The sequence below is a fragment of the Osmerus eperlanus genome, chromosome 10, assembly GCF_963692335.1.
Source record: "Osmerus eperlanus chromosome 10, fOsmEpe2.1, whole genome shotgun sequence".
NCBI lineage: Eukaryota > Metazoa > Chordata > Actinopteri > Osmeriformes > Osmeridae > Osmerus > Osmerus eperlanus.
Genome location: NC_085027.1, coordinates 2,222,024 through 2,246,604, shown reverse-complemented (window position 1 = coordinate 2,246,604; position 24,581 = coordinate 2,222,024). Strand labels below are relative to the sequence as shown.

Below are 24,581 nucleotides of genomic sequence, written 5' to 3'. Positions count from 1 at the left end.
TCCATCTACTCCCTCTCATTCTCTCCCTAGTGGTGTCATACGTACAGGGGACTCTGACTCACCTTGTACAGACACACCAGTCCTGTCTAAGCCCTCTTCTAGTGACACACTTACACACACTCATGGCCTGCCACAATGACTCACCTTGTGTCTGTGGGATATGCTTTTATGCATAAATACCCATCCTGTACAGTGTACACTGGCTTAAATAAGTCATCTCAGAGTTGTTTGAGTCAACAGCTTCTCAACCAATCAGAACGAATTGTGCCACCAAACAGCGCTAAAGAAAGTGTTTACTAAGATAAAACAAATTGGTTTAGAGGACAGGAGGAGGGACAGGAGGAGAGACAGGAGGGGAGACAGAGGGACAGGAGGAGGGACAGGAGGAGAGACAGGAGGAGAGACAGGAGAGACAGGAGGAGAGACAGGAGGGGAGACAGGAGGAGAGACAGGAGGAGAGACAGGAGGAGAGACGGGAGAGACAGGAGGAGACAGGAGGAGAGACAGGAGGAGGGACAGGAGAGACAGGAGGGGAGATAGAGGGAGCCGTCCTTACGCCGAGTCTTCGTACAGCTGCTCCAGCTCATCTCGCTGCTCCGCCAGGGACATCTCCAGGTCCAGGTAGTTCCCATTGGTGGCCAGCTGCAGGGCACACTCCTCCAACTAGGAGGGCGAGAGGGGTGGGGGTAAGGGGAGAGGGGCAGACAGTCATACAAGTGAACATACATTCACACACTTTCCCTGTCTCTCTCTGTCTCACACACACAGACGAAGATCCAATTCTCTCGTCTTTTTTATCCTGGCATACTTCACGACTGCAATCACATCCCTCTGATCAATCTCTAAAGTATTCGACAGACCGATAATGAGAGAGGCTGCATGCTTTCTCTAAACATGGCAGGATATCTCCCTTGGCCTGCGAGATGCTGTCATCCCTCACATTTAGAAGGACTTTGAGCTTGTTCTGAGGTTAGAATATGTACTCTCTATTTATAGCATTTCAGTCATCATCTTGATAACTCTGGCATGGCCGCATAGTCTTGTTGTTCTAGCACAGTGAGTCAGAAAAGGGCATTTCTGTGGCATACCTCATGCGCACAGTTCACTGATATCATGTTTACTTATAATGAGTGATAGAAGCCACACAACAATCATTAAATACCAACCAGTCCAGGAAATATTTTTAAAACATGTAAACAAAGTCACGGCATTAGCAATAACATAACAATTACAACTATGCACTCGTAACAATCGACATGCCTAAGAGTTATATTGGGACTATGTAAGAATCACATTTGAGAGGAACGGAAGGTACATTTTATTAATGGTTGGACAAGATATCATACCACACTCTACAGGAGTTACACTTCAGGAGTTTCCTATCCCAGAATACAAAGTCAAGGAGGCCATTTCACTGAGCTTATCTTGTGTTTACAGATCCCACCCTTTCCTTGAGCATCAACTCAATTTAGCCATAAACTGGCAACCGCAGATGGGGGGGGGGGTTACATTTGCCAGATACCCCTTTTCTTATGAAAGACAGAGACCTAAACCTAGGAAAACATCAGAAAACATGTGATGGGTCAAATTGTTTGAATAAAAGTTGCCAATGCAGTGTGCAAACTGTCATACCCGTTTATTGCTACCTGTCCTTCTGATCTCCCCAGAGCAATGCAAGTCTCGCCTCTGGTTCATGTTTGCGATCTGGGATTGGAGACTGGATTGGCGATGGAATGCGTTTTGGTGGAACAAAGTTTTTAGGATCAGTCAGAGAGGGATTGAGTGGGGGGTTGAAACAATTTGACGGGAACACAGATAGCGTACTTCTCCACAATGCAGACATGGAAAGATACAGCGTGCAATGAACTTGCATGTTGGCATATCAGCCTGCATGTCATATGCAGTGTGCGGGTCCATTGCACATTCTGTTTTTACTTGTAATTTCAACTATTCACAAAGCTAAGGCTGCAGCACTTACAACAATTTAAGTCCAAATCAACCCGTTTGCAGTGGGAAAGTGTCATCTATAATGGATTTCAAAAGCTAACAGGAGGAATGGGATTCAGGTATTCAAGCTATGATTGGCATAGCTTGTCACACCTGTTAACCTTCTAGCGTCGACAAAACACTTCTGAACACTTCTGAACTCGTTTCTTTGTAAAAGTATCAACAGACATACCTTCAAAGGTGCCTCTAGAAGTTTGTGAATTCCGGCAATTTGTTCACTCAATGCAAGGTTTTCATCGATATTGTACGGTGGCGGTCGTCTCGGCTCTGGGAAATTTGTGCAAACGAATGGATCCGAATCCTCCAGGTATTGGACTCGGCATGTGATAGTAGCCATGGCTCAATCTTGTGTTTACCTTGTTTGTAGCTGTTAAAATATTATTGTTCTATGTGCCCATTGAAACGAGAAATAAAAGGAGACGCGACCCGCTCAGTTGAACAGACGCAATTATTGCTGGAGGAAAAGATCGCTCGAGCGGACTAGGCTACCCGTGGGAGTCGTGACGTCATATGAGTCATGCGAATGAAAATAGAGCTTTCCTTGGCCACACTGCTCAGCTGGCACAGACACACCCCTTCCCACAACAGCGCTGTCTATACGATCCTACATATTCCAAAATTATAAAAATGTAAAATGTATAATGTAAAGTTGGATCAATTGCGGGTTAAACAATCAGTAACATCACCAGAACTGACGCGGGAATAATTGGCGTTAAGACGTCTACAGACTTGTTGATGGTTATTTAGCAAAGGTTGTCTTGAAGTGTCTTCCACTTTCTTTCCATCCGCTCTTGGCCTCTTCAACAAGGCCAAGGGCTCACACCGACTTTAATGACTTAATTAATCACAATCTGCACAATGACACCTTGCCACATTGCAATTTGCACTATTTGTATATTTTGTACTATTTGTATTTTTTGTACTAGTTGTATTTTTTTTATTTTTATATTGTAAATTATGGCTACTTTATATTTTATTTTTTATCCCCTTAGTATTAGCTAGACTTTGTACCTTTTGTATAGTTAGACCACATATTTAAGTTTTAAGATTACTATATGTTTAATAATGTATGCACCTTCCTGCCAAAGTAAATTCCTTGTTTGTGCAAACTTTCATGGCGATTAAAACCCTTTCTGATTCCTGCAGTCAACGTTTTTTGAAAGAGCTCTCCCTTGTGGTATAACGACGCTATTACAAGGAGCGCTCCATTCCACCACTGTCAAACATATAGATTGATGGCAAGCAATACATTGTACTACATTTTTACGAAGTCTGTAACACAACACACACGAAGTTTTTATGTTAAATGTCTACCCATCAATAATATGTATGTCTGTTTGTTTAGACAATTATTAGCAACGGAAGAAGTTTTTTTGTGTGCGTTTACTGTACCTCCCCCCTACTCACCTGGGCAGATGGTTTAGGCCAGCTAGGATTGGGGGGCCACAGGGTATAAAAGCCTCATTATGGCTGGGTACAGGGAGGAGGGGCAGCTTGATGTGAGCTTGGTAAGAATGAGAAAGTTTTACTAGGATTTTAGTTTGTTAACTTTGTGAAATATTCTGGTTTATTTTGTAGGGATGGGCGAATGATGCCTTGTGAAGCTTTGGTGGTTTCTTCAGGATTGTGCCGGCCCAAAGAGGCAAACTATCGGCGCATTGAAAATGAACAGTGACATCTAGCAGCCATTTAAACTGGCTAAATTAGGTGTAGTGGTTGCCTCGGACAGTAGCCTACCCTCTGTGGTACTGGCTCTGTGATGACTCCAAATCAGAAAACATGGGTCCAGATTAGTGTGAAAGGATGACATGAATACCCCAAACCATCGTTTTAAGTTTTAACTCCTTTGGGAAGCAGTTGGTCCCACATTCTGGCGGTCGTCAGAAATGGTGACCTCTGTGCTAGTCTGCTAAATGACTAAAATGTAATGATGTCTTAACTGGGTCATTATAATGGAAGAGTCCCTCAGTAATAATGTATTGTATGTTTGAACTTGCAGTACATCAAAACAGCAGAGGTCACTGTAGTACTGTAAAGTGTTTGACTGGATTGTGTCTGGTTTGCAGTCAGGTGATGACACGTGTTTAGGATTGTGATAGAATGTTTATGAATGTTATTCCAAATGAAAACCCAGACACAAACAACTGTGGTAAACTGGAATAAATATCATGGCAGGGAAATAGTTGAGAAAATCTCACGGTTTTGTGGATGAATTCCAGTTTTAGATATTCTACTGCATTTTGCAGAATTACATTGCTTCAAATTGCATTACAGCGACCTTAACCCTTGTGTTATCTTCGGGTCATTATGACCCATCAGTCATTGTGGCCCACCGTCGTATTGCGACAAATTTACCGCATACAAAAACAAAGTGAAGCATTTTCTTTTAACCGTTGGGCTGTCTCAGACCCCCCACATGGCAAAGGTTAAAAGAAAATTATTTTTATTTGTTTTTGTATTGGGTAAAATCGGGTAAACCCAACGATGGTTCGTTATGAACCTTTGGGTCATGTGACCCGAAGTCAGCACAAGGGTTAATTGCTTGGTTCCAGTAATCAAGAGGACTAATTTGGTCTGTGGCAGTAGACTGTGGCCAGAAGGAATCAAAACATTACTGCTTGTTTCACAGAAACCTCGAGCCTGGTCCCTTCCTCGCCCTTTGGCACTGCATGCCGTCTTCCTCCGCGGCACAATATCACACAAACCCCCTGCAGGGAATGCACCCTTGGTCCACTTGTCAGTAAGTTCAGAGTTTCCTGCAAGCTAACATGGAAGCTACTGTCCTTAACTGACACTTTCCAGGAGGAAAGTTGGTGTTCAAGTTTTTATAGGAATAGGCCTATCTGTCCCCCCCATGCACTCCCCCCCCCCCCCCCTTCACACACACACGCACTTTTTTATCAAGAAAACAATATTTAACGGCCACATCCTCAATTATATAAAAAAAACCTGTACCACCCACATTTGAAAACAAGCACCTGACTGGCATATGACTACCAGTGGCTTTCTTGTCGATTGTTCTCAATGCCGCTAGTGTTTCTTACTTGTGATCGATTTCTCCTTTCATTTGCATAGTGGAAGACATCAAGTGTAAGCATGCAACCTGACTTGTGGTGAATTCATAGTGTGTCAGTTCGGTTTGACAACCATAAATTGTGAACATTAGTCCTAACGTTTTATTTTTATTTTTATTTTTTTTACCATGCTTGAGAACGTTTGGGATTGTTCCCCGCGACAGTCGGCTACATTAATGAACAATGCGGTATCAGCGCCAGATGTGGGTTACTAAGCGATTGGCGTCACTGAGCGACATTCGCTCGCCTGCAGTGCATGATGACATTAAGAAAGGTTCACTACAATGTTGCGAAATGAGAGCGGTCATTGATTAAACTACAGTATTAGTGCCCAAATCTAATTTAAAACGAAACCTGGTAGTGTCCCTCACTGTTTTATGAAAGCTTGCTAGACACTGTAACAACGGAGATGAAACGAATGAATCGGGTAATTGACCGTTGGATGCTACTGTACTGTAGGCTACTCCACATTTCATCGTCTGTTTCGTTTGAATCGTGAAAGTATTCGGGGTTAATGCTAGCTAGGCTACTGTACATTTTCTTTCATCCACTAAAAGTGCTTTGGAAGTTTATTTGCTAAACTTGCAATCGTTTGTGGGCTCTTAACCAGCTAATAATCAATCAAACATTCCAGTTAGGCTATCCCAGGTTCTGAGATTTTAAACTAACTTAGAGCTAACGTTAGCTACAAGTACTGTATTAGCTATCTGCTGCTGTAAAGCTGAATTTATTGGGAAATACAATTAGGCCCCGACACAAACCGAGTTCTAGACAGACGTTCGACAACATCAGTCCACATAGAGCTAAGCTTAATTCACATTCACATTATTCAGGCTATTTTAATGTTGATACAAGGTGGACACAGTTATCTTTTTAATAACTAGTACTTTAAACATAGTTTGTTTTAAAATAGGGATTATTCATTTAAAATAAACGATGTTGACAAAACTGTTTACAGTGTGGACCGATCCCATGGCTTAATCTTTTTAATAACTTTGATTTATATATTCAACAGCCAACTTAATGGATCCGTAACATAATATGAAAGATATAAATAGCCAATTTTTTTTTTTTACCAATGTGTGGTCTAAGGGTATTCTGTTAAGATGATTTATTTCATATTAAAAAAACTGTTTGCTTGTGGCAGCTGGTAGCCAGGTGCTCCAGAGACCCCTGCACAAGCTAACCTTTGAGCGGCATAAAGTTTCTGTGATGTAACTCTTGTCAGCATGCGCAACTGGAGCACGTTGGTGCGGTTATAAGTATTTGGATTTTGTATCAGTTGGTCGTCTAGCTTGCAACTCTCCCATCTCTTACCAGCAAAACAAGGTATTGTTAGCTTGCTCTGTATTTCAAATCTGTTAAAAGAATACTATAAGAACTGTTGGTTATTTGCCGGTCTAACAAGTTTCAATGGTGTTATTTGCTGCTTTTCATCTGACTTTTAAAAAGCAACTTTTTTACTAATATATGGCTTTATGTATTTAAGTTAGTTGAATGTTTTTTTTTTGCTTTACTTTGATTCCCTAGACACCAGAAAAAATGAAGGGTGTTTATCAAATGTCAGGGGAGAAGGACATTATCACAGGGCTCTCCTTTGTAAGTAGAATCCACAAGCTTTCTCCACTCCAACACTCCTCACTCATTCCCTTCTAAGTGTCTTCCCTTTTATCTCGCTTCGTGTCACTGTGTCTCTCTCATACTGCCAAATGTCTGTTATTCTTCCTTGTTGCTGTTCTCAATCCTTCTTTTACAAAGCTCAAGGTTAAACAGCACACCGTAATGACACAAGACGACCTTTCGCAACTTGTGTTCTGAACCCCTCTCTATGTCTTCCTCCCTGTCCTGTCCTTCTCTACGCACAGCGTAACAGAAGCGAGAGCATCCAGTGGAATAGTGCATCCAACGCCACTATCGAGTCCCTGCCTGAGGGACTTCCCTCCCTGGACTACAGGGAAGAGGAACCACCTCCTCAACGCAACAAGTACCACAGGAGCCTTCAGACACTGATGCCTTTCCGCTTCGGCTCAAAGTAAGCAGATGAGACACACATTAAGGGCTGTTCACACTTGCCAAACAAACATCAACAGTTGTTGGGTTGCATTGGTGTGATATGCCTGTTGGGGCAGTGTGAAAATGACAGTTATCTTTCCAAACATTCTAAACCCGACAGCCAACAGTAGAATGTCTGGTGTTTGTTGGACGTCGTTGAGGGCTGTGTAAACTGGCCTTAACAAAGAGATAAAACACTTGAACTACTACAAGTATAATAGAAGACATATCGTCAGAGCCTTCCGGTCTGGGATCCTTCCGTTGTCAGTACATTTTTAAAGGACACACTGTGACATGGATGGATGGGTTTCAGTTATGGACTCTTAAGATCATTCATTTCGCTAGGTGTACTGTTGTATGGCATGTCATCTGACGTCGCATGTGTTGGTCCAGGTCCCACCCTATGGACAGCGCAGGATTCTTTTCCTTCACCTCGTTCGCCTGGATGACCCCGATGATGTGGAGCCTGTTCAGGAACAGACTGGACAGGAGCTCTCTCGCGCTGTCTCCCCACGACGGAGCCGACATCAACGGAAAAAGGTAGAACGGTTTTCACGGAACAACAGAACATTTGATCGGTCAATTCAGTCAAATCAGTCAATTTGCAGACAATCATCAACAAATGGTAAATTACCATCAACCGACCCTAACCCTGACCAGATGTCTAGGAAAGCAATAGTTTAAATATTGTTCATTGTTTATTGATAGTACAGTACAAGCATCTACAGATGGTATGCTAGAGACTTAAAAATAAAGGATATCTGAGACTATTGTTACTGTGTGTGTGTGTGTGACTAAAGGGTAACCCTATGTGTAAACTAAGTGATGTGAACTGATGATCTGAATTGTAGTATTGGTGATTTTATCGCAATTACTTGGATAAGTGATTTAGACGTACAGCGAGAGAAGCACAAAAAAAAGTGTCCTGGAATGATAACGTTGACAGCGTGATATGATGACATGGAATGATAACATTGACAGTGTGATATGATGACATGGAATGATAACATTGACAGTAAAGCGAGTTGAAATGAGGATTGCTTCTTTATTGGATGTCACTGCATGAATGATGAACCTTCTCTGATTTAAGGTTTCAAAGGCTTTGGGATGAAGAGGTGTCTAAAGTGGGCTTGGAGAAGGCCTCCTTGACTCGAGTCGTCCTGAGATTCCAAAGAACAAGATTGCTAGTGGCTTTCTTCATCTCTGTCATATTCACATTTGCTGTATTTATCGGCCCAGTAAGTTTCTTGAGCGTTTTGTTTATTTAACTCGGTCAGTTCAGTTTATCCTTTTTATTCAATGTAACACAGCTTTGCTTTAAAATGGTATTACTGCTAATCCGTGTTCCACGTCTTCACCCAGTCGGTTCTGGTCTACGAGATCCTGAAATACTCAGAGGAACCCAATGGCTCCACGCTGACTCACGGAGTGGGTCTGTGTGTGGCCATGTTCTGCTCGGAGTTCTGCAAAGCCTTCTTCATCTCGCTGATGTGGGCCGTGAACCTGCGCACGGCCATCAGAGTGAAGAACGCCTTCTCCATGTTGGCCTTCAGCAAGATCATCTCCCTACGAGTGGTCAACAGCATCTCTGTGGGAGAGGTAATTTGGCAGCTGGGTTACTAGAGATAGATGCAGAGAGTCAGGTGGCTGAGCGGTGAGGGAAGCGGGCTAGTAATCAGAAGGTTGCCAGTTCGATTCCCGGCCGTGCCAAATGACCTTGTGTCCTTGGGCAAGGCACTTCACCCTACTTGCCTCGGGGAGAATGTCCCTGTACTTACTGTAAGTCGCTCTGGATAAGAGCGTCTGCTAAATGACTAAATGTAAATGTAGATAGATAGATAGATAGATATATACTTTATTAATCCCGTGGGGAAATTCAGTTACTGACAGTTACTGTCAGTATATAAGTGTCCAAAGTACTAGATCAATTGATTCATTTGATACCAGGTCCGTTCATTTGATACATACGGTAATCTGATGATTTTTGAAACATTGATTCATCAATCTGATATCAGTCAGTCAGATGATTTTGGATTATTCTAAAAGAGATTCTCAAGTTATGGTATCTGAATAGTCGATGGTTGACTACTCAAATGCTCTTAACACTCTTAATCTCACGTCCTCCCTCAAACCTCTCCTTCCTCCGACAGATGATCAACGTGCTGACCAGCGATGGCTACCGGATGTTTGAGGCGGTGGTGTTTGGCACCTTCCTGTTGTGTATCCCAGTGCTGCTCATAATCTGTATCAGCTATGCATGCTACATCCTGGGGTACACAGCCCTCATCGGGGTCCTGGTGTACTTCGTGTTCATCCCCATTCAGGTTTGTCCAGAGAGCACATTGAAGTAGAGGAAAATAATAATATATAAATTGTTATAAATAAAATAAATATTGTTTCTTAAACAAAATATATATATATTTTTTCTTATAAACAAAATATGTTATATATTACCTATACAAATAATTGTATATTACCTATACAAATAAATTTATATGGTGCTCAGTTTCATATTGAGAACAGAGCAGAGGCCGAGTTTCTGGCCGTCTGATAGAATAGTTGACCGATTTTAAGTAAACAAACACTGCTTTTGTCATAATGAGTCGACAGAAACACAAGTGTCATTAGTAGAGTTGGAGGTCTGCCTGAGGAGGGGATGAACTGACTTGTGTGTTTTGTTGCAGTTTTTCATGGCCAGACTTATCAACATCTTGAGAAGGAAAGCCGTGCTGGTGACCGATAACCGCGTACGCACCATGAACGAAGTTCTCACCTGCATAAAACTCATCAAGATGTATGCCTGGGAAACCTCCTTTGATAAGAAGATCTTGGGTCAGTGTTTGATATTCAGTTGTGCAAGTACTGTACAGGCAGAGATGGACTCTGGTGAATCACGCACACTTTTACGTCTGTGCTTTGGAATTGACCACTGCTCCAAAACACGTTGATTGTAGTATTTCTGGTCGATGACGTTGATATAATCTTGTAAATATGACGATGTACGTTCTCCTCGCTCATCTCCTCCAGCCGTCTGAGCGGTTAGGGAATCGGGCTATTCATCCGAAGGTTGCCGGTTCGGTTCCCGGCCATGAAAAATGGCGTTGTGTCCTTGGGCAAGGCACTTCACCCTACTTGCCTCGGGGGGAATGTCCCTGTACTTACTGTGAGTCGCTCTGGATAAGAGCGTCTGCTAAATGACTAAATGTAATGTAAATGTCTCCAGACATCAGGCAGGACGAGCGGAAGCTACTGGAGAAAGCTGGCTATGTCCAGAGCGTGAACTCCTCCATCACCACCATCATCCCCACCCTGGCCACCATCCTCACCTTCATAACCCACACCGTGATCGGCCTGCCCCTCAACCCGTCCACGGTATGTCCCACTTCCCTCCTCTGAAGCAGACTGTATATTCGCTAAACAACAGTTACTTATCTGTCATCCATTTCAAATGTCAGACTTCAAAGTTAATTGTTGACTTAAATGAACAAGGTGCCGGGTACACAAGGCACTACTGTAATTGAGACGTCATTGCAAGACTGTAGTTGAGATGTTATTATCATAGTTAAGTATTATTATTTTTGTTCACCGTTCATTAATCAGCTACCTTCTAAATGAGATGTCATTGTTGCTGTATACTTAGGCCATTGAGATGTTATTGTTCGATTTTTTTGTACCGGGGCATGTTTGCTGGTTGTGGTTTGCCAGTGATTGCTATGTGATTTGTCTAGTAAACACAGACTGTTCCTTGACTCTGATTCCCGAAATACTGTAGAACCATACACTTCTGACCCTTATGTTTCTACTATACTTTCTATATGCACAGTTTGGATGTCGCTTTGGATAAAACCAGCTGCTAATGAGTCAAATGTAAATGTACAGTCATGCTTAACCCTGTGGATATGCAGTCATCCCTGGTGTTGTGTTTACCCAGGCTTTCGCCATCATTGCCATCTTCAACTCTATGAGGTTTTCTCTTGGCCTGCTTCCCTTCTCTGTGAAAGCTTTGGCCGAGGCCAATGTGTCTCTAGCCAGACTCAAGGTGAGTTTTGTCATTGACAGCTGCATGCTGACTCATTCCAATATTCTGCATAATTCATAGGCTATGTTATATGTTATAATCGATTTGTTGTTATGTAACACCAAATGCTCAAAAGCACAGTGGCATGCTGTAGATTTAATGAAGTCAATATGCTAATAGTTTGTGTGGGAATGTACATGTTTATTTGTTGAGTAATCCAGATTGGCTGTTATCACTGGATCACTAATAGTGTAAGATAAGTGGCTGAGAAGGGATTCATGTATTACATGTATGTGTACCTTTTTTTCATATACTCTTACTACAGAAACTCATGCTAGTCCAGAATCCAGAATCCTACCTGATTCGTAAAAAAAGCCCAGACTCAGCCTTGGACATGAAGAAGGCCACCTTCTCATGGTCCAAACCTGAGAGCCAGTCTACCAACCCGCTAGACCCAGCGGACAGCCAGAGGGAGGGGAGGGATGACCATATGCCCCAGAACGGGACTCATGCACCGGGCAGTGTTAAACCCTCCCTGAGGGACATCTCCTTTGCCCTACCCAAGGTGTGTATTCAAGGGTTAATTACTGACGGGATGAGAGTTGGGGTCAATAAGGGGAGTGAGATTTGTGTGTAAACAAAAGATGACCATGTTTGGGTTTCCTCTTAAAGGGAAACCTGCTGGGGATATGTGGCAATGTCGGGAGCGGAAAAACATCGCTATTATCGAGCATTTTGGAACAGGTGTGTAGATTATAATAACTTTTTAATATCTTTTATTAGCATTATTATAAACAGCTCATTTGTTTACCATAATGAGTATCTGCAAATGAGCTGAGCTGAATATTCTGCTGGTGGGGGACCTTCGTTTCAGATGCATCTGGAAAGTGGCTCGGTGACGGCCGACGGGTCGTTTGCCTACGTTTCCCAGCAGGCCTGGATATTCCACGGTACCGTGCGTGACAACATCCTGATGGGAGAACCGTTCAACCAGGACAGGTAATCAGCGTGATTCTTACACAGATCGAATACCACAATATCCTTCTGGGACTTGTAAAAAAAAGGTTACAACTTTTTTTTTAATACAATTTGTCAATCATTTATATTTTCTTAATAAATAATGATATGGGTAAAATAAACATATTTTAATGAAAACAAATGTTTTCTTATAGTTAAGCATCTATAAGTTAACTAACTAAAATCACATATCTGTTCCTGAGGTTGTTCACATTTGTGACATTAGAAAGCCCCAGGATGTCATCTCAATACGAGAAAGGAAATTAATACAAAGAACAATTATTTCCTCCTTTCTCAGGACATAGTACTGGAATTGAAAGTTCCTAACAATTTTAAGAAAGCTGGTTACTGTGGCTACTGATGGAAGAAACAATGTAACAGGTTACTTCTAGCAGAGAAAGCTAGCTTGTTCATGAGAAGCATCCGTACCGTATCTTGTGGATGAAATGGTCTTTGACATAGACATGACAAGGCACAAATAATGCAATGACGCCATCGTGTTTTTGAGTTGGTCTTACTCTTTTACAAGCCTCCTGAAGTACTTTGGTTACTGAGTTAACCTTAGTGCTTCCTTTTAATGGGAAATTAACCCTTGGTTTATGAGAGGGCAGGCATGGCTTAGTATGTCAAAGTGCCACGCTTGTTATCTTGCACAAAGGTTGAGCGTCAGAGGGCCCTGTTTAATGAACATTCTGACTTGGTCTGGCTTTAACTTTATTTCATCATACTTCGGAGTCAGGTGGCTGAGCGGTTAGGGAATCGGGCTAGTAATCAGAAGGTTGCCGGATTGATTCCCAGCCGTGCAAAACGACGTTGTGTCCTTGGGCAAGGCACTTCACCCTACTTGCCTCGGGGGGAATGTCCCTGTACTTACTGTGAGTCGCTCTGGATAAGAGCGTCTGCTAAATGACTAAATGTAAATGTAATATACTTCCTTTTGACAGATTGATCCCTGTGTTACAGGAGACAGTGCAATCTCAATATTGTGAATATTATGCTGTCGATGACTATATGGCTGACTAAGAAGGAGATTTTTATGCCTCAGTACACCCAGTAGAGAATATATTTTATTTTCCTCAAAAAATAACCGATAACTGCTTGTCAGGAATATTTATCTATCAAGCATTGCACAGTCAGTCGGTGAACAAGTTTAAAAAAGCTTTATTGCTTGCGGCCGGCCCACAAGGAGACAAAAACATCACATGCCATTGTGCTACAAAGTTTGTCTGCTAGCATGTTGTGCTAGCTAGCTATTTAAACATACCCGCTCTTGACAGTCATTGGTTAAAACAAGGCATGCAAATGTCCCATGGCTCTTCTACATTGGCTCCCTTGCATAGACCTGGCACGCGTGTGTGAGTGCGTGTTTGAGTGTGTGCGTGTGTGCGCTCTCTGACCCCTCTAAGCTTGACCAACTCTTTTATGGCCTCTCCAGTAAGATTGTGATCAAGCCCAGGTCCCCTTGTTTACGTAAGCCTAGTGTTACCCAGAGTTCAGATTTGGGGGTAGGCCTCTCTGCACACAAGGAATACTGAACACAGAATCATTCTTATACAGGATAACAGTTACATCAAAAACAAAATCCAACACTGCTTTTTTTGTGTTCCTTTCTGTCTTTCAAACAGGTATAAAAAAGTTATCCACGCATGTAGCCTGACACCCGATCTGGCTATTCTTCCCTATGGAGATAAGACTGAAGTAAGGACTTTTAGCATGGTCACTGCATCAAAAACAGTTGTCAAATCAACAATGAGCGTCTATGCAATAGTTTTCCAACTGTAAAAGCATTGCATTTCCTTGAGAATTATATTTGCTGTTCTTTAGTGTCAAGCGTGTATAGAAATGTAAAGCCTTTATCCTCAAACCTGCTGACTCGCAAAAAAGCGGATACTTACGCAGCATTTTCCAATACTGCAGATCGCTCTGAATGTCCTCTCTAACTTCCCGTAGATCGGCGAGCGAGGCCTGAACCTGTCTGGAGGCCAGAAGCAGAGGATCAGCCTGGCCAGAGCCGTCTACTCCAACAAGGACATCTTCCTCCTGGACGACCCGCTGTCTGCCGTGGACGCTCACGTGGGGAAGCACATCTTTGAGGACTGCATTAAGAAGCAGCTGAAGGGGAAGTCTGTGATCCTGGTCACTCATCAGCTGCAGGTACTCGGGGAGGGGGGCATGTCATGTCTGTCTCTACATGGTCGCCCCCCGCCCCCCGTAGACCATGTAGAGACAGAAATGACATGCCGCCGTGTAATTAAGATAAATAACATAAGGCCATTTAGTTTGTTTAATAAAAGAGCAAGCTATAGACCTGTTTTATACGAAAGGTAACCATAAATGACTTATTTTGTGATAGGGCGCTATTTTTTATTTTTTTTTATTAACTTGACCTTCCAGGGGGAGGGGGGTGCCGTTGGGGGGCGGGGCGCCCCCCTAATATAATGGTAGGGGAAACACTGGGTACTGAAGAAAAGGAATCTGCATTTGCACTTGGATTCTAGAATGTTTTGTTTGTTACGGTTTTGGTTTAGGAAGGGTTAGCACTCTACATTAGTCAGATGGCTGAGCGGTTAGGGAATCGGGCTATTAATCAGAAGGTTCCGGTTAGATTCCCGGACGCGTGAAATGACGTTGTGTCCTTGGGCAAGGGGGAATGTCCCTGTACTTACTGTAAGTCGCTCTGGATAAGAGCGTCTGCTAAAATGACTAAATGTACATGAGTGGTGCTAATAATATGATCCATGACAGGATCCCCTGTTTTCCCTTCTTGTAGAACACGTTGTCCCTCATTTAGTTCTCATGGTAGTCAGTGACCAAGACAATTACTTTAAGCTCTTGTCTAACCAAGACATTGAAAAAAATCCGAATTACAGTCAACGCACATTTACCTAGTAACTGTTTTGCTGTACATAGGTTGTTCGAAGGGCTCTAAAACAAATACCATAGTGCTTTGTGTAAATGTGTAACTTTTATATATGTAGGGTTGAATTTGATCATTGTGCTTGCTGTCTTTTCTATCTCCCCCCACAGGGGTAAAAGCTTAGCTTAGGTTCAGGTTTCTAAGCTTGGTCGGTTGGTGTAGCAATAGATACCAGAAAAACGACAAATTCACACTTGCCTGCTTGTGCCTTTAATGTTTGTATAACTTATTACAGTAACTGAACCTATTTACTGTGTCGGCAGGATTTTTCCTATGTCAAATTATGTCGAGTCCAGGACGAAAAAAAATCACAAGTGTTCTCCGTATTATTCGCTTTTAATTGTAGTGCTGACCTGTGTTTTGGAAATTGTGGTTTCAGTAAAAAATAGGGAAAAGTGTCTGTAAATGTCGGTGTTGTTGGTGTGATCCATATTTATGTCTGCCCACCAGTACCTGGAGTTCTGTGACGAGGTCCTAATGCTGGAGAGCGGGGAGATCAAGGAGGCGGGGACGCACAAGGCTCTGATGGAGGCCAAGGGCCGATACGCACAGCTCATTAAAAACTTCCAGCTGGAACAGTCGAAAGTAAGATACATTGTTCTCACGTTATCTCTCTCCGTTGCTCTTGTTTATCATCGTGAGCTATCGCACAGTGCCTATGAAATCTTTAACCTACAGGCAGTTTTGAAGTTGGTTCTGAAGCCATAATTTTTTTTAAATCTCAGGTATGTGGGCTAGTCAATTAAATCTGACACACTATAATATGAACAGTGTAATATAATTCTGTTTGTCTTGTATAATTAGGCACAAAATGAGGAGATGGATAAGCCAGCCGAGCCCGTTGAAGTACACAAGAAGGATATTGATGAAGAAAATGCCAACGGAATGGATAATCCAGGTATTGACAGGGATACACGTTTTAATGACATTTTTTGTGGTTTTGGACACTACGGACATGCTGATATGTGTAACATCTTTCTACAGCCTTTGACATGTCAGATGAATCCAATGAGAAGAGAGGGGAATCCAGGTTTGAGGTTAAGGGTAAGTAGTGTAAGGCTGTTGAATAAATATTTCCTTGTTTGACCTTTATCTACGACAAACTACTAAGCACTGTCTCTCATCTTGCCTCATTAGAAAGCTAACCACGGCAATACACAGGCAATACACAGGCAATACACAGTTCACATTCATTACACATCCTGCACCAAATTTCGGATTAACTGGTTCATTTAAAAGACTTGTTTTAACAATGATCCTTGGAAGCACTATATGTAACATTTTCCTTTTTTTTTTTAAATTATTTATAAAAAAATTCCATCAAAATTTCTTGTTTTTTTTTTTTAAATCTGCGACAGTTGATGATGTCTGATGTTGTTCCCTCCTACAGAGTCTAAGGACCAGCTGGTGCAGCAGGAGGGCTCCGTGGAAGGATCTGTGACCTGGAGGACCTACCATCAGTACTGCCTCGCCGCTGGAGGTCCGACTCACACACTGACTCACTCACCCACACATTGACTCGCTCGTTCACTCACTCACACACTCACTAGCTCAGTAACTCGCTCACACACTCACACACTGACTCACTCACCCACACACTGACTCACTCACTCGCTCATTCACCCACACACTGACTCACTCACCCACACACTGACTCACTCACTCGCTCATTCACCCACACACTGACTCACTCGCTCGCTCACTCACCCACACACTGACTCACTCACTGACTCACTCACCCACACACTGACTCACTCACTGATTCACTCACCCACACACTGACTCACTCACCCACACACTGACTCACTCACTCGCTCATTCACCCACACACTGACTCACTCATTCACACATTCACTCTCACTCGCTTGTTTGCTCACATAAACCTACACACGCACACACTGATACACAAATGCACACAGTTAGAGAGATGGAGGTACGAGTTTGCCACATTGTGCTAGCTGCAGCAGATATCTTCCATCCAGTAGCACAGTACCTGATCCATATCTTATCATCTCTCAGGGTATATCCTGCTGACATTAGTCATGCTGATCTTCATTCTGCTGGTGGGGACCACTGCTTTCAGCAACTGGTGGCTCAGCTACTGGTTAGAGCAAGGACCTGGGGTAAGGACACACTCAGTCTTGTTTTTACCGTTTGTCAGCAGCATCAACAGTTGGGTTGCTTGGAACAACAGCTTGGGAGGGGGGGGGGAGAAGGTGTGGGGGATTCTAGAATGTATCTTGGGAGGGGTGTGGGGGATTCTAGAATGTATCTTGGGAGGGGGGGGTAACTTCTGTTGAACATCCTGAATAGATGGACCACAGGTTAACACATCGTAATTCTCATCTGACTTACACCATAGATGTGTGGAAATACAGTAAGACATCCTAAACAACTTCACGTGACTCCTTTTTTATTTGTGTTTGCAGACAGCGAACGTTTCCTCCATCCCTGACATGGGAGACATCTCCCTAAACCCTGACCTGAGCTTCTACCAGATGATCTACGGTCTGACGGTGGTGGCCATGTTGGTGCTGAGCGCCATCAAGGGCTATTCCTTCGTCAAGGTCACCCTCCATGCCTCCTCCAAGCTCCACGACACCATGTTCAAGAAGGTACGAGAAGCTGGAGAACACGCTAGAAAGACAACAATTACAAACGCTAATTTAGCTCATGCTAAGCTAATTCTGGTGTTAAACGTTTATTTACATTTAGCTAACACTTTTAGACAAAGCGACATACACATTGTTATATTATGTACAGCAGAACTTGCTATAGTAAATAAAGAACAGCGTATTATAACCTTTAACCAAAAGTGCTTAACGATGCTTAGTGCGCCACAAGGTACACCAAGCTAATTAACGAGATAAGCTAATTGTAACTACCTGTGCTTCCCCCGTCCTCCAGATCTTAGCCAGCCCCATGAGTTTCTTCGACACCACCCCCACAGGACGCTTGGTGAACCGCTTCTCCAAGGACCAGGACGAGGTGGACACTGTGATTCCCTTCAACATGGAGAACTTCCTCCAGTTCCTCCTCATCGTCACCTACACCATCTGCACCATCTCTGCCGTCTTCCCGCCTCTCCTCGCGGCCGTGGTCGTCCTCGGGGCCATCTTCGCCCTCATCCTGTTGTGAGTTCAGGACGCCGTTAACACCGTCGTTGCAATAACGTATTCGTTTAAAGGACGCTTTTATCTAAAGCGACATACGCAAAGGGGATTCGAACCTGTGACCTCTTGATTTGTGTGTGTGATCAATTGCCCCACCAGGAGCTAAACCCTGAGCTATACCCTTCCAGCATCGTCATGGCGGCGTCTTGGTCATCCCCGTTGTCTGTGAACACGTTTGTGCTGAAGGAGATGTTGTCAAGCCGAGTAAACAGAATTTCCCCTTACCCTTATTCTTTGTGTGTCGTCAGTATGTTCCAGAGGAGTATTAGAGAGATGAAGAGGATGGAGAACATCAGTCGTTCACCGTGGATCTCCCTCACCACCTCCACCATCCAGGGTCTCAGCACCATCCACGCCTACGACAAGAGACAGCAGTACATAGAGCAGTAAGACCCAGACCTCCCTTCACGCTGGTCAGAGTTAAACACTTTACCAAGTAGTTTGTTCGTTAAAATAAAATGGAGGACAGATAGTGGACTGTCTGGCTTTTCACAGGAATTATCGACTCTATTGATTGACTTTATGACCCCCTTATTATTGATTAGATTAGAAGTCGGATTGAGTATAAGACCACAGCTGTGTGCTATGTCCCTGTTTGTCTAAACTAACACAACCTGTCCTAGGAACACAGACGACAACACATATTTGCATGTTGACACTGTAGCAACCAAGGGGCTCAGAGTGAGGTGACCTTGCATAGCTGAAGATGGACACATGATCAGGGACAGTGTACACCTCAAAAAGGCAATTTATTAACAAAATACGAACACAAACGTTTTCAACAGAACATGCTGGTCTAGGGTGCTAGGGTGTGATGCCCACTAACAGAGATACGAACCTGTGACTTTTTGACCTGCAGTCAAGTGCTCTACCACTGACGTACTACCATCCCCTTAATCCGGTGAATTCCGATGTTATTTCCAGGTTCCAAACGATGAGCGACACCAACAGCAACCACTTCCTGTTGTTCAACTGCGGCACACGCTGGCTGTCGTTCTGGCTGGACTTCCTGTCGGCCACCGTGACCTTGGTAGTGGCTCTGTTTGTGGTGCTCAGCGACAGCAGCATCATCAGCCCCTCCATGAAGGGCCTCGCCCTGTCCTACACCATCCAGGTACGGGAGCCATGGCCTGGACTCTGGATTTGAGCTTAGCTTTGACTTAGTTTGGGGCTCAATTACTCAGTGTAAATGTGCGTAATGAGCACTATGTCATTGTTTCGTAAAAGTACTTAACTTTATAACGTCTCTTAACTTTATAACTTTTTTTGTCCTTGTTAACTCACTGCTGTTGAGTTAACAAGTGAGGGAGTTCAACAATGTTACACAATGCTGCCCTCTGCTGGTTTGTGGTGCAGCTTCCAAAGCGGTGCCTGTTCCCTGGTTCAAATGGTTCTCTCTCTCTCACTCTCTCTCTGTCTGTCTGTCTGTCTGTCTGTCTGTCTGTCTTTGTGTGTCTCTCTCTGTCTGTCTCTCTGTCTCTGTCTCTCTCTCTCTGTCTCTCTCTCTCTGTCTCTCTCTCTGTCTCTCTCTGTCTGTCTGTCTCTCTCTGTCTGTCTTTGTGTGTCTCTCTCTGTCTGTGTCTCCTCTCTCTCTCTCTCTGTCTCTCTCTCTCTCTCTCTCTCTCTCTCTCTCTCTCTCTCTCTCTCTCTCTCTCTCTCTCTCTGTCTTTGTGTGTCTCTGTCTGTGTCTCCTCTCTGTCTGTCTGTCTCTCTCTCTCTCTCTCTCTCTCTCTCTCTCTCTCTCTCTCTCTCTGTCTTTGTGTGTCTCTGTCTGTGTATCCTCTCTCTCTCTGTCTCTGTCTGTCTTTGTGTGTCTTTCTCTCTCTGTGTCTCCTCTCGCTCTCCATGTCTCTGTGTGTCTTCTCTCTCTGTCGCTGCTATCGTCTCTCTCTCTGGTCTCTAGTTGACAGGCATGCTCCAGTACGTAGTGAGGCTCTCCACAGAGCTGGAGGCCAAGTTCACCTCTGTGGAGAGACTGCAGGAGTACAGCATGGTGAGTCATATTCACAGAAACACACTTTGTCAGGTCTATTCTGATTTATTTCATATACTGTTGATGAGAATGTTTATCTAACGTAGAATTAGGGGTTAGGTCGGTAACTGGGAAGCTGTTTAGAGGTGCGGGAACAAGAATTCCGATCTGTCTGTACTTGTTTCAAATAAACCTGAAACTTTAAACAGTCACTTTCAGATAAGAAAGCTTATTGGAATTGATAAATGTCAAGAAGAGACAGACAGGCACCGATCTGCTATGTGTCTCAAATCCAGATTCCTCTCCACTCTTATACTCCCTCCCCTCGCTCCCCTCCCACCCCTCGCTCCCCTCGCTCCCCTCGCTCCCCTCGCTCCCCTCCCCTCCCTCCCCTCCCTCCCACCCCTCCCTCCCCTCCCTCCCTCCCCTCCCTCCCCTCCCTCCCCTCGCTCCCCTCCCTCCCCTCCCACCCCTCGCTCCCCTCGCTCCCCTCCCTCCCCTCGCTCCCCTCCCTCCCCTCCCACCCCTCGCTCCCCTCGCTCCCCTCCCACCCCTCGCTCCCCTCGCTCCCCTCGCTCCCCTCGCTCCCCTCCCTCCCCTCGCTCCCCTCGCTCCCCTCGCTCCCCTCGCTCCCCTCCCTCCCCTCGCTCCCCTCCCTCCCCTCGCTCCCCTCCCACCCCTCGCTCCCCTCCCACCCCTCGCTCCAGGGCTGTGTGTCAGAGGCTCCTAAGAGGGTAAAAGGTGTCCACATCCCTGAGGGCTGGCCCCATGCTGGAGCCATCAACTTCCAGGACTACAAGATGAGGTACAGGGAAAACACGCCCATAGTGCTCGACGGACTACAAATCAGCATCAGGCCAAAGGAGAAGGTCGGCATTGTGGGAAGAACGGGCTCAGGTAAGGCTTTTATTGTCGTGTCTGTGATACCTCACTTTTACAAAGGAAAAAAATGGGCCTGTAACAGTATTGAAAATACAGCATCACTCATCACAGATTGGGGTTTTAATTAATAATTCATTTCAGTTGTAAGATAAATGCAACATTCTGAAAGAATACAGCCACAAAAAACACCTCCGTATTTGAGCTACTGTACCTCTGAACGCGTATCTACGGTCCACACAGGGAAGTCGTCTCTGGGTGTGGCTCTGTTCAGACTTGTGGAGCCCGCCGCGGGCACAATCACCATCGACGGCGTGGACACCAGCTCCATCGGTCTGGACGACCTTCGCAGCAAGCTGTCCGTCATCCCCCAGGACCCGGTCCTCTTCATAGGCACCGTGAGGTACAGCCCAGTCCACTACACCTGGTCATGCTAACATACACACGCTACGGCACACTTTTACACACATGCATGCACTAGCTCTCCCCTTTGGAAGTGTGTGTGCGTGGCACATCCCTGTGTATCGTTCTTTATATTCTACAATTTCTTTTCGATGCAATGTGTCCATCTTCTATTTTAGTTGTTTTGTTATTGTGATTGATTCTGTAAACCTGTCCTTTTTAGATATAACCTGGACCCGTTCAACAACTACAGCGATGAGGAGATCTGGTCTGCCCTGGAGAAGACGTATATTAAAGACACGGTATGTTCTTGTATCACTTTTCTGTGTCACTGGTTGATTACAGCCTTGTTGTGTACTTCTAGATGATGATGATAGAGGATGCCGATGATGATGCCGATGATGGTGAGGATGATGGTGAGGATGATGGTGAGGATGATGGTGAGGATGATAGTGAGGATGATGGTGGTGACCCTGCTCTCTCCCAGATATCCGCGCTGCCTAAGAAGCTGCTGTCGGAGGTGGTGGAGAACGGAGAGAACTTCTCTGTGGGCGAGAGACAGCTGATGTGCATGGCCAGAGCTCTGCTCAGGAACTCCAAGGTGTGCTGCACATCTTCACCCATCCACCAGTACCAACGACATTCCTGGGCTCTCTCACATTTACATTTAGTCATTTAGCAGACGCTCTTATCCAGAGCGAGTTACAGTAAGTTCAGGGACATTCCCCCCGAAGCATGTAAGGTGAAGTGCCTTGCCCAAGGACACAACGTCATTTGCTCGGCCGGGAATCGAACTGAACTGATTAATAGCCCGACTCCCTAACCGCTCAACCATCTGACTCCATCATCTCAATAGTCTCAATGATTCCAACACCCACTATTTCAGTGCTCGTTGAAAACATTCATAAATACATTTATGAACAACACAACCAGATAACCCATACCTTGACAGAAAAGAACTGCAGAAACAACTGTTTAAATCGTACCCACACAGCAGCAGATGTGATGCACCCTATGCTTAACACAGACCCAAACTACCACAGCAGCGCTCAAAGTAGAAACGACCCAGCGACCGTGTGAGGTTTCATGTCTCGTCTGCCCCTCTCAGATCATCCTGCTGGACGAAGCGACAGCCTCCATCGACTCAGAGACGGACAGCCTTATTCAGCACACCATCCGGGAGGCCTTCCAGCACTGCACCATGCTCACCATCGCCCACCGCATCAACACCGTCCTGGACTGTGACCGCATCCTGGTCCTGGACAACGGAAAGGTAAATGCCTGCGCACATACGTGTGTGTAACGCAATACACACACACCTATGCATAAGAAGTACGCACACATATGCATAAGAAATACATACACACACACACACACACATGCATATACCAAGGCACACACATCCATATACCAATACATACACACATGTACATATGTACGCATATACACAGACAAGTATATATTCACGTGAAAACAGACTTTGTTTGTCCAGTCGCTCTGGATAAGAGCGTCTGCTAAATGTAAATGTTTGACTGTTTTATCTCTGCCTGTGGATCCATAAAGGCTGATCTGATCTGATCTGATCTGATCTGATCTTCATGTGTCTCCCAGGTAGTGGAGTTTGACCCTCCAGAGGTGCTGATGAAGAGGCCAGACTCTCTGTTCGCCTCTCTCCTGGAGGCAGCCAACACGGTCAACACGTGAAGCAGACCCAGATGTGAACACAGTCTCCTGGCCTGCACCCAGCTCTCATCACTGCTGACCCAGCTCTCATCACTGCTGACCCAGCTCTCATCACTGCTGACCCAGCTCTCAGTGCTGTTGTGGAGGATGATTTTTTGGGGAGGCATGTCTCGAAAGACTGTCTAACAAAACTGGTTCCTATTCAAAGTGTCAACAAAAAAAAACTGGTTCCAATTCCATGGTACTCACTTTAATTCTTCAAAGTTAGGCAAAGAACAAAACAACTAAATTACTAACCAGTTTACTAACAGACTGTTTGACTAATCGGTAGATGAAAAGCGTCGAGACTGTAGGTGGAAAAAGCTGAGGCATTGGGGAAGTTCGAAGAAGCTACATCCATGGTCTAAGGCTTATAGAGGCATCCCACATCTAGTTCCCATGTCCTGCACATGGTCCCATGCCACCCACAAAAAACCTATTCTAGTTGAGACGTGTGCAATATCCCATATCTCCTGTGACCTCCACACTCCCCATACGTTTAGCTCCTGCCAAACCCCCTCATCATATTCTACTCCCGGTTCCTCGGTGACCTTGAGTCTTCTAGACCAAGACGAAAAAGAGAGTTAGAGAAGTGAGAACAGAAGTGAGGATGACCCAGTTTCGATCCTGATCTATGTGTGCATGTGTATGCACAGTATATACAGTATATATAAAGTCACATGAGTAGACAGTAAATAGTGGATTGATTATATATTTGATATCAAATCTATATTGCGATATATTTTTCATATAGTATAAGCATTGATCAGACATCCACTTTAATTTTTAACTCTTCACTGGGCTCTGGGCAGGCATACACTCTCCTACACACTCACATACACACACAGACACACACAGAATGGAACACACTCACAGACACACTTAGAATGGAACATATAGTCTAGTCAGTGTATTTGTTATTCCAGATAAATCCATAGCACATGCAAAGGGATTTGTAGATATTTTTTATGCCTTTAGCATATAATTTTGAGTGTTGATCTCTTTGCAAGGAGCGTTCGGAGTGAAAGACAATTTTCCTGTGTCGATGCACAGGGTTCTGTAATGTTGACAACAGAAGTCGTTTGGAATGAGTGTACATATTCTATTTATATTCTTATACAATATGAAATAAATATGAAATATTTATTCAATTTTGGTATATCTGTGAATGTACAGTACTGTAAATCATATGTCAAGAGCCAAGATTTCAGATGCCTTAAATGTAACTGAATAAATAGTACTATTTTAGTACTATTTTAACAAAAATGTGTTTTTGGAACAGACAAGTGTATCTACAGATTGTATTTATATAGCTCAGTGCACTTTGCAATTCTGAGTTATTTTTCAT

The 24,581-nt window shown here is 44.1% G+C and overlaps 2 protein-coding genes across 5 annotated transcripts in view; one reads left to right on the top strand and one right to left on the bottom strand.

Moving 5' to 3' along the window:
- Positions 1-2,521, bottom strand: part of fhod1 (formin homology 2 domain containing 1) — a 49,235-nt gene extending 46,714 nt beyond the window's left edge. For 2 of the 4 annotated variants that reach the window (XM_062472090.1, XM_062472092.1), the window contains exons 1-2: positions 2,180-2,521; positions 557-663 (exon numbers count right to left, since the gene is read on the bottom strand). In XM_062472090.1, the coding sequence (XP_062328074.1) occupies positions 557-663; positions 2,180-2,344 (272 nt within the window). In that variant the 5' untranslated portion in view covers positions 2,345-2,521. The remainder of the gene's footprint in view (positions 1-556; positions 664-2,179) is intronic. The other 2 variants (XM_062472091.1, XM_062472093.1) reach the window with 1 other exon arrangement.
- A 2,954-nt stretch (positions 2,522-5,475) lies between these two features.
- abcc12 (ATP-binding cassette, sub-family C (CFTR/MRP), member 12) lies at positions 5,476-24,076 on the top strand. The gene is made up of 31 exons (XM_062472116.1): positions 5,476-5,508; positions 6,612-6,680; positions 6,947-7,113; positions 7,527-7,673; positions 8,224-8,371; positions 8,496-8,732; positions 9,284-9,457; positions 9,818-9,965; positions 10,357-10,505; positions 11,065-11,172; positions 11,477-11,716; positions 11,824-11,895; positions 12,026-12,150; positions 13,794-13,866; positions 14,119-14,322; positions 15,536-15,670; positions 15,890-15,983; positions 16,070-16,129; positions 16,482-16,565; positions 17,105-17,223; positions 17,515-17,700; positions 17,993-18,219; positions 18,507-18,644; positions 19,183-19,372; positions 20,162-20,251; positions 20,938-21,127; positions 21,353-21,512; positions 21,735-21,813; positions 21,999-22,112; positions 22,620-22,784; positions 23,123-24,076. The coding sequence occupies exons 1-31, from the start codon at positions 5,491-5,493 to the stop codon at positions 23,213-23,215; spliced, it is 4,203 nt and encodes a 1,400-aa protein (XP_062328100.1). The 5' UTR covers positions 5,476-5,490; the 3' UTR covers positions 23,216-24,076.
- The last annotated feature ends 505 nt before the right edge of the window (positions 24,077-24,581 follow it).